This window comes from Xiphophorus maculatus, chromosome 5 (assembly GCF_002775205.1).
Source record: "Xiphophorus maculatus strain JP 163 A chromosome 5, X_maculatus-5.0-male, whole genome shotgun sequence".
NCBI lineage: Eukaryota > Metazoa > Chordata > Actinopteri > Cyprinodontiformes > Poeciliidae > Xiphophorus > Xiphophorus maculatus.
In genome coordinates this window covers 20462229-20481002 of record NC_036447.1, presented here as the reverse complement: position 1 = coordinate 20481002, position 18774 = coordinate 20462229, and the positions used below count along the sequence as shown (strand labels likewise).

General features: G+C 39.4%; 1 protein-coding gene across 1 annotated transcript; it reads left to right on the top strand.

Annotated features, from left to right (window-relative positions):
* Nucleotides 1-1394: 1394 nt before the first annotated feature.
* LOC102232792 (protein transport protein Sec23B) lies at nucleotides 1395-12858 on the top strand. Its single transcript, XM_005797219.2, has 19 exons — nucleotides 1395-1558; nucleotides 4743-4970; nucleotides 5487-5544; nucleotides 5709-5795; nucleotides 6130-6366; nucleotides 6491-6573; nucleotides 6697-6841; nucleotides 7682-7840; nucleotides 7951-8066; nucleotides 8355-8478; nucleotides 8568-8648; nucleotides 8761-8850; nucleotides 9048-9154; nucleotides 9472-9625; nucleotides 9898-9975; nucleotides 10952-11113; nucleotides 11227-11313; nucleotides 11438-11659; nucleotides 12264-12858. The coding sequence occupies exons 2-19, from the start codon at nucleotides 4750-4752 to the stop codon at nucleotides 12351-12353; spliced, it is 2301 nt and encodes a 766-aa protein (XP_005797276.1). The 5' UTR covers nucleotides 1395-1558; nucleotides 4743-4749; the 3' UTR covers nucleotides 12354-12858.
* The last annotated feature ends 5916 nt before the right edge of the window (nucleotides 12859-18774 follow it).

Sequence of the window (18774 nt, the reverse complement as noted above, 5' to 3'; positions counted from 1 at the left end):
TTCATTTGTGTCATTAGGCTCTGGAGAGAAGTCAATTTCTTGAGCCAGTGTTGGTGGATCGCATCTGGGCTTAGAGCTGTCCAGTTCTTCACACCTGAGAGGATATCAGGCATTGTGATGTTCACCTGACTTTGTTCAGGGAAATTAATGTGGTTTGTATTAGCCACTGTGCATCATTGCTATGTGATGCATCTTTCTTCCAAACACCTTTCCAGTATTGTTCAGTCTTCAGCCTAGTAGGGTGGCTTATATTACCCTGTCCTGTGGATTTGGTTCCCTGGCCTTGAGATTGACACATGCACATCAGACCATAAAAACGTTCGCCTTGAAAATGTTTTGCTTGGAAGAGAAGGGTTGTATTTTTCAGTGCTATTCCTCAGTCTAAACATATAGAATACAGCACAACAGTGTAACGTGTACCAAAATCAGTAAAATTTGGAAATATATTCAGTGTTGCTGTGCGCCTCTTGGTGGCACCATTGACCACTTTTAGTCTTATATATTCATTTATAAATTTATCAACAAAACAGTTGAAAGTCATGTATCATTTTACTTCCACTTCACAGCTTCTATATTTGTTGGTCCATAGCATCAAGACAATAAATATCATTGAAGTTTTAGGCTAGATTACGATAAAATATGAAAAAGGGTTGTGGATATTTTTGCAAGTCACTGTATCTATTCACCATTCAGAACAGAACAGCCTCAATCCAACATCAGCAAATTATTATCAAACTGAGCAAACATTACTCTCTCCCTGAAATCAATGGCTTTGCAGAAATTAAGTTTATTTTTGATGAGCATACCTAAAACTGTATTTATGTTTTACAAAAGAAGGAAAGAATTTTGAGCTCTAAAAAATTTGGTAGAAAAGGTTTTAATGAAAAATGTAGAGGTCAAGGTTTGAAAGCAGCTGTACTATGTAAGAAGAAAAATAGAGTTTATGGTCTGTCATGTTTAGATATAAACCTATTAGTGAGAAAGACTCACTAATATATATATACATATATATATAGGTGTGTGTGTGAACATTAATATATTTAATGAACATTAAACAAGATTATTGAATGACAATAAAATATATCTATGTCTGCGTCTAAAGGCATTACTGCCTTTAATGTTCTGAAGAACATCAAAGGCAGTATACACAATAGTTTTACGGCTATATAGATACGCAACATTATACTCTTCAGAAATGTTACAGAACATAATGTGACTTTGCTTCCTGTTTCCCGCTGCCCGCAAAAAGAGGCATACCTTCAAAAACACAATAGACTCCATTTCCCAGAGTAGTTCACTTCCGCCTGCTTGGTACGCTCTGGCTGCGCTACGCTGACGCGACGTCACAGAAAAAGGACCAATAGAAGAGCGTCGAATTCGGAGTAACACGTCATTCTAGTAAAGTGCAGAAGCCGGTCTGACAGGGAGTGATCCCACCGCCGACGTTTTTCTGTCCACTTCTTCCGTCTGTTTCCACCTCCAGATGCTCTAATTTGTCTTCAGTACAGCATAACGTCTCTTCGCTGTCTTGGCCTGAAGTTAGCTTGATATAATAAAGGTAAGACCTCTGTTTAATTTCGATTCAGAGTGAGTCGTCCATTTTTAGCTTCCATTTAAGTGACAGGAAGTGGGGGGAATGCTACGTTCAGTTAGCATATTTGACCTGCTGTGTGAGATGTTGAGTTTTACAGCTGCGAGGACGAGGTTTGAATGTAAAACCGTGATTAAATATACGCTGCTTGGCAAAATGTGAACAGCACATTCAGAATATTAGTAGTTTTATTCAATGTCTTTCGTGATGACACATGATAGTTTTGGCATATCTGACTATGTAACTCGTGTCATCATTAATAATGATACGTGGCTGCTAGTTTGTGTTATTGATTTGGTGCTTCGAATATTTACACCATGTATAAATAGTTGCACTAGGGACATATCTGTGTTCCTCTTAGTGAAAATCATGGTTAAGAAACAAAATCTTTAATCCACGACTTTAATATTGCTTTCGGTTTTGATTATTAGTTTGACACACATTTATGTTTACTGACAAATCGGGAATAATTTTAATGTTGAGTTCCTTAATCCATTGAACACTAGAGAAAAGCTCCTACAAAAAATTCAAATGGGGTGTTTATGGAGATTTGGGTAGTTTTAATAAATGCATATACCATACATATTTAATTTTTATCAGTGTTACTGAAAAAAATTGGCTTTCTTTGGGTTTTTTCTTTGTATTTGAATGGTTATGTGTGGACTGTGAACTTTTGAACGGATTGAACAAATTGCAAAAAGATATCATCTAAGGCTTTTTGACCAGCTGACGTGTAATCTAGGATGTCACAGAACAAAGTTTCTGATATCACAGCGTCACAATCATTTATCTATTTAAAGAAAAGAAATTATTGGTGGTGTTTTGTCTCAATTTCTTTAACATATTCCAAATAAAACAATCAAAACAATATTAAGTTTTACAATCTTACTTTACATATTTTAAAACAATCTGACTTTGATTTATCCATACACTCCCATGCTTTTTCTTGTTATTAATAGTCAGGCCATTAAAAGACAAAAGACCCAACAAACATAGACATGCACAAATATGACAGATGAGTTGGGGAATCTGACAAAGTCCTACTTTGTTGAAACAAGTCCAATGTAAACCACCTGATCAAATATCAGATGGTGAGAAGGAAACACTATTCCTTCTCACTAATTTCCCCATTAGTCCGTGGGGAAATTACTGAAGAACGAAGAAAAAACTTACTTCAAAGAGTAACATCACTCAATTGCAGATGTAGTTTTATTAGCATTTTGAATTAAAATAGAAGGAAATGGATGAATAACTGCAAAAATAACACAATGGAAAAAAGATAAAGTAAAAAACAAAAAAATAAAACCAAGAGGTAACACAAACTAATAGTTAATTTAATCACTGTTGGCGAAAACATGTCAGACATTACTGACGCAAATTAATCTAGTCTGACAAAAATCGTTGGACATTTTGACCGAGGTGCCTCTCCTGTAACCTTGCAGATATGTTTCTATTCAGTCTGTCAAATATGTTGCATTTACTGTGGCAGAAACTGTCTGTGCGACACATTAGGCAGATGTTGCTCATGTCCGACAACGTTGTGACCAAAGTCTGCACTAATGGTGTACGTCTAGTGCGCCACTAGACGTACACCAGTGGGATTCGGTGACAGATGAGAACTGAATCATTTAGCATTTAAATGCACTTCCACAGTGAAGCTCTCCTCAGCAGCTCTCTTTTCCATCCAAGATGAGCAGATTGTGGCACAGAGGTGGAAGTGGAGCAGAACAAACCACCAAATAATAAAATACGGGTGAACATATTTCAGAGCTTTGTGCTGCAGGTTCTGGTGCTGCTGACAGAAAAACCAAACTAGTTCTGATCACAGTAACTCACTCAGAGCTCTGCGCACCACAATGGCCCACAGAGCAGGTTCGTGGATATCTGCTAAGGAGAAAGTTTTCTGTGGCAGAACAAACATAAGTAATTAATAGTTATTAATGTGAGTCAGACCCACTTTGTTTAATCCTTAAGTGAATTTTAATTTAGTACGTCATATCCAAAACATCCAAAGGTATTAATGTTTATGTTAAATGGCTGCTTAACAGTGCTGAGCAGGACTGGATTCAGGAAGTTTTTAAAGAGGGCTAATTGGGGGCCGTTGGAGATCACCAACATAAAAACCCAGGCAGAAGGCAGACCTGCAGTACAAAGTGAGTGACAAATATTGGGCCCACTACATGAAGGTGGTTCAGTATATTTATCAGAGCAAAACATTTATTACGTCATGGTAATAAATGTTTCGCATAAGAAAAAAAAGTATATATTAAAGTTGTTTTTCTTTCTTTATATTCATCTTCTTTAGAAACTTCGACTTATGGTTTTGCATTTTCTGTGTTTAATGTAGTGTAAAATATGCAAATGTTAGAAGTACAATACCCTCAATTGAATACAAATCTGAGTCACACAAGTAAATTGTCTTATTTGTTTGAAAAATGTCCTGTGTGAGACACCACCAAGCTCACGTTTTTATGGACACTAATTTAATGTTATTAGATGTTGTTTATATTATTAGACATTTAAACACTCAGGCGAATGCTAAATGAACACAGGTTTGTATTCTGTTGTTCATTGCTTTTTTTGTTTGTACAGTCACAATATTTTTAGCATATCAAAGAAAATATCTTTTGCTCTAATCAGTTTTTAGTTCTTCCTGATTACGTTTCTAGTCTTTCTCTACAAATTCTTCCTACAAAGGAGGAATTTGACCTCTAGTAACTCTGAGGGAGGATATCCAGCTGTAACCAAGTGCTGTTTAGGGATGCTTTGCTAAAGGCGTCACTCATATTTTCCTACTGCACACCAACAAAAGCAAAGCGTATACAAATAGCAATCAAAAGTTTGGACACGCCTGTTCATGTACGCTAGGACTCCTCTGCTCTCTTCTCTCTCCCCGTCATCAAAACCAGTCAAGCAGGTTCACCAAAGGTGCTTTGTGCGTCACGCTTTCGAAGTTCCGGGTCTTATTTTAGCCTCCGACGGGGACGGCTCACCTGTATTTAAAGCAGACCTTCCCTGGAGTTGGTCACACAGAACCAAGATTGCAGCAACAGAGTTTTTGACCGACCTGAGATACTTGGAGCTTACTAGGCTCTTTTTGCTGGACTGATCAGTTCAGTTTGGCATAATTCGACATCTTTTTCTGCTGTAGCTCTGAGATGTCGACCTACCAGGAGTTCATTCAACAAAACGAGGATAGAGATGGGGTGCGATTCAGCTGGAACCTCTGGCCCTCCAGTCGTCTGGAGGCCACCAGGCTGGTGGTCCCCGTCTCCTGCCTCTTCACGCCTCTCAAAGAGCGGCCCAACCTGCCGCCCGTCCAGTACGAGCCGGTCATGTGCAGCCGGGCCAACTGCAAAGCTGTCCTCAACCCACTGTGGTAAGTTTCACGCAAATCAGTTTCAAATCAGTGCAGTCTTGTAGTCCATTTATTCCTACTACAGGCAAGCTTTATGTATTTGTTGTCAGTCTGGCTTTATTTATGGAGATGTTTGCATGCACAATGAGGATAACACTTTACAAAAGCTGAAAATGTTTGGCACCAAAGAAACTAACAAGAAGAAATCTATAAGGAAGACAATTTTATCTAATTTGATCTAAATAAGATAAAATTAGTTTTTTTGTGTCATATTTGGTACAAAATGTTATTAATCATATTAATCTAGAGGAATTCTGCCTTCTAATTTGGCAAGTTGGTTGTATGAAATCGTTTAAGTCCAGTTTGCAGATCTGGTTGCTATCCACTTTATTCGTGTGGTGAATTTAAACGGGGGGGGGTGTACTTTAATTTCCAAATACTCAGCTCATACTGTATAAATACCAGGTGTGATGTGTAAAAATCTCAACTCACATTTTACCTCAAGACTACAAAAAACTATTTCTTTTTCTCTTGCAGCCAAGTTGACTTCAAAGCCAAAATCTGGGCATGCAACTTCTGTTTCCAGAGGAACCCTGTGAGTACCAAAGACGTGTAACATGTTTCAGCCCTGATGCTGTATAATTGATACGTCAACCTTGTGTCACGGCGTGCATCAGCTCCATAGCTTAATGTCGCTTTTCCACATTCCTCTATTAGGCTGGTTAAGCTGACAATTTCTGCCTCTTTGTGTGTTTGCAGTTCCCTCCCTCCTACGCAGGCATATCAGAGGTGAACCAGCCAGCCGAGCTCATGCCACAGTTCTCCACCATCGAGTACATAGTTCAGGTAAATTCTTAATACGTGTATGCACTCTGACCTCGCCCAGTTCTGCAGGCCTGCTGTGCAAAAGAGAGATAATGGTGATACATAAAAGTCACTGGGTTTGGTCTTTCACTGCAGGACATCTTTGTTCTGAAACATGGCTAGGTGGAATGAAAATCCAACAGTTTTATAGTTAGCTGCAACATAATGAATTAAACCTCTCTTATTAACAGAGGTTTCATCATTTTTACTGTGTTATGGTATGCAATAGAATGTAAGTAGTGTCACTTATTTTTCTGTTTACTTCCACTTTAGTCAGACTGGTGTTTAACCTTCCTACTTTCTTTCTCCCTCACAGCGCGGACCCTCGGCCCCGCTCATCTTTCTGTATGTTGTGGACACATGCTTGGAAGAAGAGGACCTCCAGGCCCTGAAGGAGTCCCTCCAGATGTCCCTGAGTCTGCTGCCACCAAATGCCCTGGTGGGCCTCATCACTTTCGGCCGCATGGTCCAGGTCCATGAGCTGACATGCGAGGGGATTGCCAAGAGCTACGTCTTTAGGGGCACCAAGGACCTCTCCTCCAAACAGATCCAGGTAGGTTCAGATTACTTTAATTAACATCAGTATCGGTAATTCATTTATTTTTCTCTAAAATAGCAGGCATTCATCCTGACATGATCTCTCAGATCAGTTTGGTAACGTGCGGATTTTATTTCAGGAGATGCTTGGGCTGATGAAGCCAGCAGCACCAGGACAGCAAAGTCGCCCCGTGGCTCCTCAGGAAGCTGCTGCCTCATGCAGGTACGAAGGACAACACCAGTTCTCTGTTATTAATGAATATCAGCTGCCATCTAACTCACCTGCGGCAGCTGGCTGTTTGTTGTTTTGATTTGGTTCTAAGAGCCTTTTCTTTTTCCCGTCCAGGTTCCTGCAGCCAGTCCATCGAGTCGACATGAACCTGACCGACTTGCTGGGAGAACTCCAGAGGGACCCCTGGCCCGTCCCTCAGGGGAAACGCCCGCTGCGCTCCACCGGCGTCGCGCTGTCTGTTGCTGTCGGCCTCCTCGAGGTAACAAAAACAAACCACTATAGTACAATAACGGGTTCCACAAATGTCGATACTTTAGACACGGTGCGCAATGAGCCTCTCTGAGAAAACCACATCAAGTCTTCCTGAATAATTACTCTCTGCAACAACAGCATGTTTGCATTGTAGCTCGTTGGCCTCTCCCTCTCAGCGTTTTGTCCTTTCTCTCCACCGATATTATCCTCTTTCTTCTCCTTCTAATAATCTGTGCTGTTATATAACTACTAGTACAAGAGATCTTTCACCCCACTGCACCTTTCTCCACCCAGTGGGAGAATTTTGGTGCTTTTAATCACTTTAGATGCTCTGATCGGACTAGAGAACTAAGCTGTCTGTACAAAGCAGAGCCACAGAACACTGTGTAAATGTTTTGTGTAACTAAGGACTGAATGTCTTTCTGTAATTGAATCACTGTTTAATTTAGTTTTTATCAAAGTAGGTTCTTGTTGCTATATTTGTGTCTAGATGGCTCTTTTCCAAACGTTTCATAATGCTGTGGACTTCCTTGGACTTTGCACTTTGGATTTGTCTGTTGGTTGTCAAGTTCGGTCTTTGCTAATGTAGATTCACACCCTAAGATTTCTACGTTTTTATATGGAGTTTTTATTTGGCGTGCATATCTTATTCCTTATAACTCTTTCCATTAGACACAGCCCTTTCAGTAGAAAGTTTTGAATTTTTAAGGTTTTCTTTTTTGTTTTTGCTAAATATCAATCATATAAGAAACAAGGCTGAAAAAAAATTGTTTAATTTTGTGTTTGTTAAACCTGAGATGAAATGGAACTCAAGTGAAGCCCAAATGCTTCTTTGTCTTTTTCTCAGGGGGCTTTCCCAAACACAGGGGCTCGTGTGATGCTGTTCATTGGGGGGCCGCCCACCCAGGGCCCCGGCATGGTGGTGGGAGACGAACTGAAAACCCCCATCCGCTCCTGGCACGACATCCAGAAAGACAACGCACGGCATCTGAAGAAAGCTACCAAGGTGATATATTTAGAAATCTCTGATATGTTCAGGAACAGTGAATTCAAAAGATTAAAATGACTATTTATGTATTTTTATTTATTTATTGTCCCATCTTTTCGTTCCCACAGTACTATGAAGCTTTGGCCAACCGCTCAGCTGTGAACGGACACAGTATCGACATCTACGCGTGCGCTCTGGACCAGACAGGCCTTCTGGAGATGAAGTGCTTATCTAATCTCACAGGGTACGTCTGAACTGACTGTGTGTTTCATTTGAGGGTACAGGATTAGTTTGGTCAATCCTTTTTTTTTTCATTATAATTTAGTTTCCTTTGTTGATGTGCTGTTTAAATAGCACACTTTCACGCTACCTGACATTAATCATAGACATAGTAAGAGGGAAAGATGGGCATCACAAAAATGACAAAATTAAAGCCGAAATGACTAAAAAGCAAAAGGAAATCTGCAATAAGTAAATAATTTTCCATGAATAACTTAGCAAATTTTTTGTAACAAGTTTTTATGTATTTCAGGGGTCACATTGTGATGGGCGACTCCTTCAATACGTCCCTGTTTAAGCAAACTTTCCAGAGAGTCTTCAGCAAAGACTACAATGGAGATTTCCGGATGGCGTTCGGAGGAAACCTGGAGGTCAAGGTAAATCAGTTCACTTAAAATCCAACAAGTATTACTCATATAATTTCATGTTCCAGACGTTGAAATATGTCCTGTTGTGGTCTTTGTAGACATCCAGAGAGCTGAAGGTCTGCGGGGCCATCGGGCCGTGTGTTTCACTGCACTCAAAGGGTTCTTCTGTTTCAGAGAATGTGAGTCGCTGCCCCAGATTGAACTGTGGCCTCGGATTCTTTAGCCTTAGCGTAGGTAATCTGAGACTCTCCATGTGCTGGAATTCACCACAGTGTGTTTTCTGATTCACAGGAGATGGGCATTGGGGGCACAAACCAGTGGAAGCTGTGCAGTCTCGACCCCTCCACTACTTTGGGTGTTTACTTTGAAGTTGTGAATCAGGTAAAAACATTTCTTTTGTTTGTTTAGCTTTTTAGCTGTCCAGGATTGGTGTGCATATCAATCACTTGAAATAAGAGAGCATCTGTGATCCATCTTAATGGCTTTTTTGTTTAAGTTTGCAGACAATGGCTTGTTGTTTTCCTTGCTATGAAACGGCTCGTGCATAAGAGGACTGATTGTGTTCTGTGTTTGTGTAGCACAATGCACCAGTCCCACAGGGTGGTCGAGGGGCGATCCAGTTCGTAACCCAGTACCAGCACTCTAACACGCAGAGGAGGATACGGGTCACCACCATCGCCAGGAAGTAAGACTCCTATTTTGTTGTTCAAGTTTTGTCCTAAATTTGGACTTTATTGTCAGTTTGGTATGTTCCTGACAAACCAGTTTCTCTCACTGGAAAAAATGCTAATGAGGAATTAATTAAATAAAGGAATGCAAGCTAGAATGAAGGTTGTGCTCACTAGAGATGTTTGCATGCTTGCTGTTCAGCTTGTCCGTGAAAACATTTAAACTATGTGTGTCATCACGTCACACCCATACTCACCTGTCCTTTTCTTTTTGTCCTGCATTCTTCCTCTACCACACATCCTCCCTTTTTTCTTTCTTCGTGAACTGTTGCAGTTGGGCGGACGCCCAGTCTCAGATTCAGCACATTGAGTCCTCATTCGACCAAGAAGCGGCCGCCGTGCTCATGGCTCGCCTGGGCGTCTTCAGGGCCGAGTCAGAGGAGGGCCCAGATGTTCTCAGGTGGCTCGACAGGCAGCTTATCCGCCTGGTGAGTTAGAAACAAATTCAGGAATCTTTGATTTTCTTTTTTTTTGTTCTGTTTTGTTTTTGGAATATTGTTTATGTAAAATATTTCAGTTCTGTTTTAAAATTATATTTTCAAAAATACATTTAGGTAGGAAAAAAACACCTCTAAAAATATTGATTTTACAGGAGAAGTCTATTTGACTTTAGAGAAGTGAAAGTGATGTTATAAATCATTTAATACAAATCATATGATGCGATTGAGAATTAAACGCTTTCTTCCTGTCATGTTTTCAGTGTCAGAAGTTTGGCCAGTTCAACAAGGATGATCCAACGTCCTTCAGACTGTCTGAGTCCCTGTCCCTCTACCCACAGGTAAACCTGCCACCAAGTGGAAATGCAACACAAAACTGCAGTTGAACTTAAAGGGATAGTTCATCATTTTCACAAAAAGGTTATGTACTGATGACTTCCTTGGTTTCATCATTTAGCTAACAGCTGGTCTGAGAGGGATCAAGACATTAAACAGTCTGTTAACGACTTTTAAACAACTGAACTCACCAAAACCTCGTAGATGTTTCCTCAAGCAACATTTTATGAATCTTTAAACCAACATCAAGTTTGCTTTGGGCTTCTATTTAGACAGAGGGAGGATAAGGTGCCATAGTAACAATCTTTCTTCCTTTTGTATTGGAAAAGGAAGATTGTTGTGGTCTGAGTTACTACATGATATAAAAGATTGATTTTCTTTTTTCTTTCTTTGACTCTGACTGAAAATGCCTCCAGTTTCCTCGCATTTCTTTGGCAAGAAAGAAAAAACCTTGACCTGTCTATAAACACCTAATCAAAACAAACATGACAACAGGTTCAAGGTTAATAAAAAGCATTTCCATTAATAGCTACAAAACTTTGCTTTAGTCTTGTCTCAGATTACCTGATAAACTAATATGTCCAACTAATCAGTACAAATGTTAAATTAAGATACTAAGAACTAATTACTGGACTTCATATAACACAAAAACGGATTCTTACTTGCAGAAAGACCAGAAAGTCACCAAAGTCTTAAATTCACTAAAGTAACTTTGACTTTTAATTCTACTTCCAGGTCCCGACTGAATTATTTAATCTCATAGATTCTTTTTTTATATTTTATATATTCTCGCTAGCTAGCTTTTTCACATCTTAAATGGAAGCCTGCAGAAAACCTTTTGATTACCCCTTTATATAGAAAACAATGTAAAAGGCCTTCAATTAATATTTAGGAATTTAAAAAAAATACATTTGTTTATTAAAGGTTATTTTACGATAATATTTTATTCACTGAGGTTTTTTTCCCTTGTTGCTCTTATAGTTCATGTTCCACCTCCGGAGGTCACCGTTCCTCCAGGTGTTCAACAACAGCCCTGATGAGTCGTCCTACTACAGGCACCACTTTGTCAGGGAGGACCTGACCCAGTCCCTGATTATGATCCAGCCCATCCTCTACTCCTACTCCTTCCATGGGCCACCAGAGGTCAGCCTCACTCCCTTCATTCTGTCGTCCATTTTATACTGTCTATTCAGCTGGTGTCAAAGTGTCTTCATGACCAAGCGTTGTAAAGCTCAATTTGATTTTGTTTTTCTCAGCCTGTGCTCCTGGACAGCAGCAGCATCCTGCCGGATCGAATCCTGCTGATGGACAGCTTCTTCCAGCTGGTTATCTACCACGGAGAGGTGAGACAGGACGCAGCAGAAATCTAGTTTGTCTGCATCAAAATGCTTCATTCTGAATTTTTAAAAATGTGGATAAATAAAAAAAAGCATACGTGATTAATTTTTTTGTTCAATTTGATTTCAGACTATTGCTCAGTGGAGAAAGGCAGGCTACCAGGAAATGCCAGAGTATGAGAACTTTAAGCAGCTGCTTCAGGCTCCTCTGGATGACGCTCAGGAGATCTTGCAGACACGCTTCCCCATGCCTCGCTACATCGACACTGAACATGGAGGCTCGCAGGCGCGATTCCTGCTGTCTAAAGTCAACCCGTCGCAAACACACAACAACCTCTATGCCTGGGGACAGGTACACACTTTCTCATTCACAGTACTTAAACTGTAGGTTTTCTTTTCTGCCACTTTCCCATAGAGGGCAGATTTGTAGTTGCCCTGTTGACAGCTTCTTCATCTAAACTTTGGATCTCTCTATGGGATTTCTTTTCCCATATAAAATCCTAATGAAATACATTTAAATCATGGACACCATTGTGCGGTGCTGTCGTCTGGATTGAGATTATTCCACTGTCCTGCAGAGACGATGTAGTCACAGATAAAATCTTCTGCAAAACTTCAATGAAACAAATCATCCAAAAATCCCCCAGATTTCCTGTCTAAAATGCAGATCTACTTCAGAAGTCTCCAACACAGGTCTTGGATTATTTGACCTTTTATTTGAAACTTGGAAGATTAAAATCTGTAATCGGCATTAAACTCCTTACTTCCTGCATCAAGAGGAATGAACCCTTAACCTGTTGTTTAAACTGCCGAAACTCATAGTATAGGATTATCAACAGATTGAGCTTTGAGTGTGCCATGCTGTGAACTTTTCATCAGATCAGTTATGTTATGAAAACATCCATTTGTAAGTAAACAGTGAATGTTAATTATGTTTTGTTTTTCTGTATCTGTAGGAGACAGGAGCGCCAATCCTGACTGATGATGTCAGCCTGCAGGTCTTTATGGACCATTTAAAGAAACTGGCTGTTTCCAGCTCTGCATAGACATCTGTCAAGGCACAAAATAAACAAAAAGAGGAATATGACCATCAGCTACCAGGATCCATTAACATTTCCTATGTTTCTTTATTTTTATTTTTTTTCAAAGAAGCCAACCCTTTAAAGTCTGTGTGTCTCTATCGTGACTTGTTAACTTTTGATAAGAGGAGCAACAGAAAAGGGTCGCCGACAGCGAATTCCTGCAAATATTATGTGTCGAGTCATTTTCAACTTATTTATGAGGAATGGTTCTTCTCTGTATGGAAATGAGACTCTGTGAAATATTTTACTAATTCCACATCTGTATTATATTTGTTCTTCCCTTTGACATGCAGAGTGATTCGACTAATTTGTTCTCTGTGTATTTACTGCATCAGACGGGGTTAAAGCTGCTGTTAAAATTATTGCCTGTACATGTATGCATCTGCTTTGTCCATAGCTTGAGATTACATGTGTAGAATTTTTTTCAGAAAAATAAATTATAGCAGAATATCCGGTGCTTGCCGAAAAATGTTTTGTTTGCCTGATGAGTTAACACCCGTGGTTTGTTAAAAATCTGTCCTGTCAGATTTGGGAGGCTCTTCTGGGATTATACCTCTGACTGTTTCTAATGAATTTCCAACCTTGCATAATGAGGATCCATGTTCCCAGTAATGGAAGTCAATCCCAGGAGCTCAGCTGACTGTTTCCAATGATGACCATTCATCTGTTTTTGTCTGATTGTATAAGACGTTTCTATAGTTTCATCCCGACCCGTTGACCATCTGGTGTTTTGCACCCAATGACTGCCCAAGGCGTCTTTGTAATGAAACTGTAAAGACTGAGAGCTGGCTGACTGAAATCCTTTCAGGATTCTCCATAGGCCTTCACAGTTTTTGTGTTTTCCGTCATAGCACTAGAAAGTTACAGTGCTGATCAGACGTCTACATTCAACTCGACAACAAAATTTGAGCATTTATTGATGCATTCAAGCCATCCATTTTTTTCCAAACTGGACTGAAAATACAACTATTCCTATGAGTTTAGAAATAATATATACAATTGTTTTGCTGCTTTTTTTCAAATCTGAGCAAAGTCAGAATTATAAAGAATCAAATGTATACACACAGTGATTAATATTTGGGAAAGTGTGTCAAGCTGCCAAAACACCACACTTTTTATGACCACCAACATGTTTATGGTATTCTTTTTGGTTGAATGTTAGGTCACTTTTCCTTTCCTTGCTATGGATTCACCTTTTTTTTTTTTTCTTTTTTTTTCTCCGATGAGTTTTTGCGGTGCTAGTGGCTCGTATTTTTTCCACAGTAGGCAGACAGGAAGGAGGGTGAGGAGAGGGGGGAAGACATGCGGTAAAGGTCGTCGGGACCGGGAGTCGAACCCGCTACGTCCACGTCAAGGACTAAGGCCTCCAAACGTGGGGCGTGCTAACCCCCTGCCCCACCACAGCACGCCCCTGGAATCACCTTTTTATGCATAGTTAAGTTTTCAATGGGGTCCATGCAGAATCCTAACATCAGCCAGCTTTTTCCATTACAAACTTGGATCTGACCTCAGCTTGGGAACGCTGTCTTGTTGAAATGGTTACTGTGTAGCTATCTTGCTGTTGACAACCCTGCTTTATTATGACATTCACTTTTTCCAATGTCCCAACAGTAAAGCATGCCATCACCACGCTTTACTGTTGCTACAGTGTCCTTAGGTTTGAAAGCTTACCTTCACTCCTTCCAATGTGGTTAAATTTGTTCACTGAAACTGGTGTTCTACCATCCTGCATTTTATATTGGTGAGAGTTTCTGTTTTATCCCCAATACCCTGAACCATTTCCTTTCATCTGAGGTCACAGTTTGGGTCACAGCTTGGACAGAATGATCCCAAATACACGTCGACACCAGACAAACTAAAATGCCTTGCGGAGAAAAGTCATGGTCAGAGGAGACAAAGATTGAGATATCTGACCAAATTGATTGGTAAAAACTGAAGGCTATTTTCACATCTTTTAATGTCACGACCAAATTATCAACTAGGTTGGTGAAATGTGGGCAGAGTTGTTTTCTTTTTTATTTGAAAAATGAACAAGTCTGTCCTGTCAGATTTGGGAGGCAAACCTAAAACAGGAAATGTTTAGTTTGATTTGATCTCAGACAGAGAGGGAGAAAAGATTATGGTTTTTTATACTGTGAATATCTGATTTCATCTCTGACTCCACTTTACAAACATGCATGCAACAGAAAAAGAAAAAAAAAAAAACACAAGTGACAGGGGAGCTCTGCTGACGTTTTCCTGCCGCAAATAATCAAATGCCAGGCATCTGTCAGGATATGTGTGAGAAACGGCTTTACTCTGTCGGGTATTAGTGGAAATACGAAGGATTGCGTGAGCAAAATAAAGAGATGCATATAGCATGTTGTCACAACAGTGGGTGACATGTCCTCTGTGCAGATTGGAGGCAACAACTATCCCCAAACAATCGCCCGCCTACTCCCTTACCCCCTACAACTCCGTCATTCATCACCCTAGATGTAAAGACACACGACCACAATGATAAAACCACTCAGTCAACGTCTACTGTCACTGTAAGCTGATTTTAGAGCAGACAGTATGATTTCGAGGATCAGTGAATAGCAGATTACAAAGACTAATCCTAAGGGGCAACGTGTTAAGAGGCAAATTCTACTCTTATCAGCTTTGAGCAGAAGTTGCCCCTAAAATACAAATGAAGTCTGTATCTTTCATGAGCCCAGAGTTTAATGTGCCTCACTCTGAAGCTGCACACACTTTTGAGGTATCAAAGGGGGAATCAATCGACGCACTGCGACAGCAATTAATCTCATCTGACATTGATACTCATGCACAACGCAGAAGAGCCAGGATACGTTTGTGCACTTTTCAATTTGCAGCCGAGCTGCTGCAGGGGATTTGAGGCCGCGCTGCACATGGATCTGATGTGATCTCATGAAGAGGAAATAAATGCATCTTTGTTTAATCTCTGCATTTACATGCTTGGCCTTCTTCATGCATGTCAAAGCTACGGCTTCGCGTGCTTAGAGATTTAGAAACGTTAAACTTTCCGTCTTTTTTTTTTCTCTCTCTCTCTCTCTCAGTTCCAGACTTAGGAAAAGCTGCAAGGAAATGTGTCATCACTTTATCAACTAAAAAAATCAAAATAAATCTAAGGGATCAGTTGAAATCCAACAGCCACAGAAATCTATTTTGGGTTCTGGCGCCTGTTACTTATGTAAGATTTCAGTGTGAAACATGTTGCTCTTCTTATATAAATGATCAGATGTTGCTATTAATAGTACGATTCTGTTGCAGTTTCTTATTTGGAGTGCAGGAGGTAAAACTGTTGAAATGTAAGTAACTTTACAACAGTAAAAGTTTGTTTTCACATTGAACTGAATGCTAAAGAGTATCTGAAGGGCCACAATACAATAAAAGGTGAGCAAATAAAAATATACATGACTATTTAAATAAAACTGGAAGTGAATATATTAAATGAATTAAATATAACTAATTTGAAGTATTTAATAACTGAATGACAAATATGTCATTTATTAAAAACAGAAAGTACTAACGTGGAAAATATAGCATGAAAATATATATAATATAATGTTTTGAATTAACTGCAGGTAAATAAAAATGTATAATACATATGTAGACTAGGTTCCAATGAGAACCATTATGCCACATGGATCCAAGATTACAAAACAAAATCAAATCTGTGCAAAAAAGATTTAACAAGTCAAGTTTATACTTTTATGGCCAAAAAAACCTTTTCAAACACTTGATTCTTCTGGAAGCAATATTTCTGTGAAGCCTCTAGATTTTGTCCCCCCCAAACTTTGTGAATGTAAAAATATAATCTAGAAAAGAAATATCAAAGTCAATCTTGATCTTAGTTTTTGTAGCTTTAGTCAATAAAGCACTTGATTTGTAATCTGCACTTTTCCTCCCCTTTTTAGTCCTTTGAAATGATTTCTGAATGCATTCCTCTACTGTGTCTGTGACGTGTGCATGACGTTACTTTATCTGGTTTCTTTTCTTTTACAGGATCAGTGAGTGTATATGCGTTTATTACACCACACTGAGGGAAACGACTTCAACTGTGTCAACTGGAGAGCTGGGATTAACTTCCTGTTATTGCCAGAAACCCAGGAGACAACCTTTGACCACCCACATGGACGTCATAAGCGGTGTTTATCAGAGAGCGGCCAAGTCATCGGTCTTCCATCGTACTGCTGATATGGCATGAGGCTCTTGTCAGCTGGTGGCAGCGACTACTGGGTCACTTAAAGAGACAAACTTGAAGTAGCAGAGTCCATGATCTAACTGTGCTGGTCTGAAATATACCGATTCGTAGAGTGCCTTCCAAACTTAGTAGCACCCCTGGTAAAGATCTATTAAATACCGTGATATAAGATCGTATTTATTGTTGTGGCATAATTTCACACAAAACAGTTTGTAACTGTCACTGGTTCCCCTTTTGTTCATACTTTGTATATTGACAATGGGAGAGCCTTCTCCATTTGTGAATTTTCATTGACTATACATAGAAAAGACAACATGGCTTTGTGTAAACGACATGAGATTGTGGTCGCAAAGTCAAAGGTCGATAATGTCCAAAGAAAAATGCCTGTTTAAGTTTAAATGGGATTAAGAGGTGGATTTGAGAGTCTGACTGTCAGCATCTTGGTTTAGGCTAAATTTGGGCATATTTATTTCAAAAGATTTTTCTGGAATTAAAAAAAAGACAAAAACAGGAAAACCTTAGATTACCAGAAATCGATCTCCTTCTACGTACATATACTTGGGGGCTTGTTCTTCTTCCATAACATTTCACAACGTTGTGGCACACAGAGAGTGAGATCTTTGGCCAATCCTCTTATAGTCCCGGTTTCTCTTTCATGCTGTCTTCTCTGCAGCCCAGCCCATAGGCTAAAGCGTTCAGCTCTGGAAACTGAGAGAAAGGTTGATTTTTTTTTTTATTTGAGCAGATGTTAGTGACCATTATCCCACTAAAAGACCTAATGACAACCTATTTAAGTTTACTGGCAGAGATCAGCAGGATTTTATTTAAAATCTCTCCATATTTTAAAGAGTTTATTACGCCATCACTACTAATAAACCTTCCAGGGTCGTTGAAAAAGACCCAGAGCATCACAGATCCCACACCATACCTAGAATGAGCCTGAGGCTCTTTTCTGCATATTCATTCTTTCATTATGGAGTAGATCCGCATGGAGTGCTAGCTGCAAAATTTTAAGTAAAATCTTTAAAATGACTGAATAAATAATAAATAAAGCAATCTCTGTCTGATTTGCAAGTTTTGTGTTATTGAGTTCCATTTAAAACACATTTTAAAAATATATATATTAAACTTAATGCCTAAATGGAAAAACAAAAAATCTTTTATTGTTGTGACTAATTTTAGGCGTAACTGTATTTATTTGGTGACATTTATTGCTGCTCTGAAAGCAATAAAACTATAAAACTATTATATTAGTCATTTTATACTGATGGGAGTGCATTAATAAAAATCCTAAATGCTGCCAGTATCACTGGCAGCTTGTTCTTCAGTATTTGCAGCACCTTAGCTGAGAGTCCTGACCTGATTTATGAGTTTTCGTCAAGGCGTTGGAGCAAGAATTAGCCTCTGGGGTTAAAGAAGTTGGCATACTGCTGAGGTAACTCGCATGTTAGACCTGTCTGACGACCCAGTTTAGATTGGGGTTATAAATACCAGCTTAAATGATTTCTATCTTCACCTTTTGCTGCAGCAGACTTCACACTGAAAATCAGCAGGTCTCCTTCAGTCTAGCCTGCAGGAAACAAACGGACACTGCACAGATTCTCCCGCTGAACAACAGAGCACAGGTCAACTTCTCCGAAAATACTCAGAAATTAAGCTCAGTTCAAGGAGAAAAAGTTTAAACGCTTTCTGTGGGGGATTTAAAAATAATTAGTGTGCAAGGATTTTAATAGGTTTAGTTAATGCCACAGAGTCATGAGAGTGGACTGCTTATGCACACTCTTGAACATTGTATAATCGGGAATCACTAAAAAGTCAAAGTGTAGCATTTTTAATTTGGTCTTGCCGAGTCTTATATTTTAATTCACAGTGAATACCTGCTTCAGATTCATTTCCCTTAAGCCTTTCTCCTCCCTTATCTTCCTCCTCCTTATCTTCTCTCTCTGTCCTGGTCCGTCTTTCTCTGGTCGGATTCTAATTTCCCTTCATTCTTGTCAGTTTGGGATTAGGCTGATGTTATCTATAGGCAAACACACATCTGCCCTGGGATTAATTACCACCGACTATTGTGCTCATGATTACATTCACTTTGAAAGAACTGGATGGACGACTCCACCAGTAAGATGTTGCAAGTTTTGACTGCTTTATTTTAAAAAAGTAAAGACAAAATTACACATC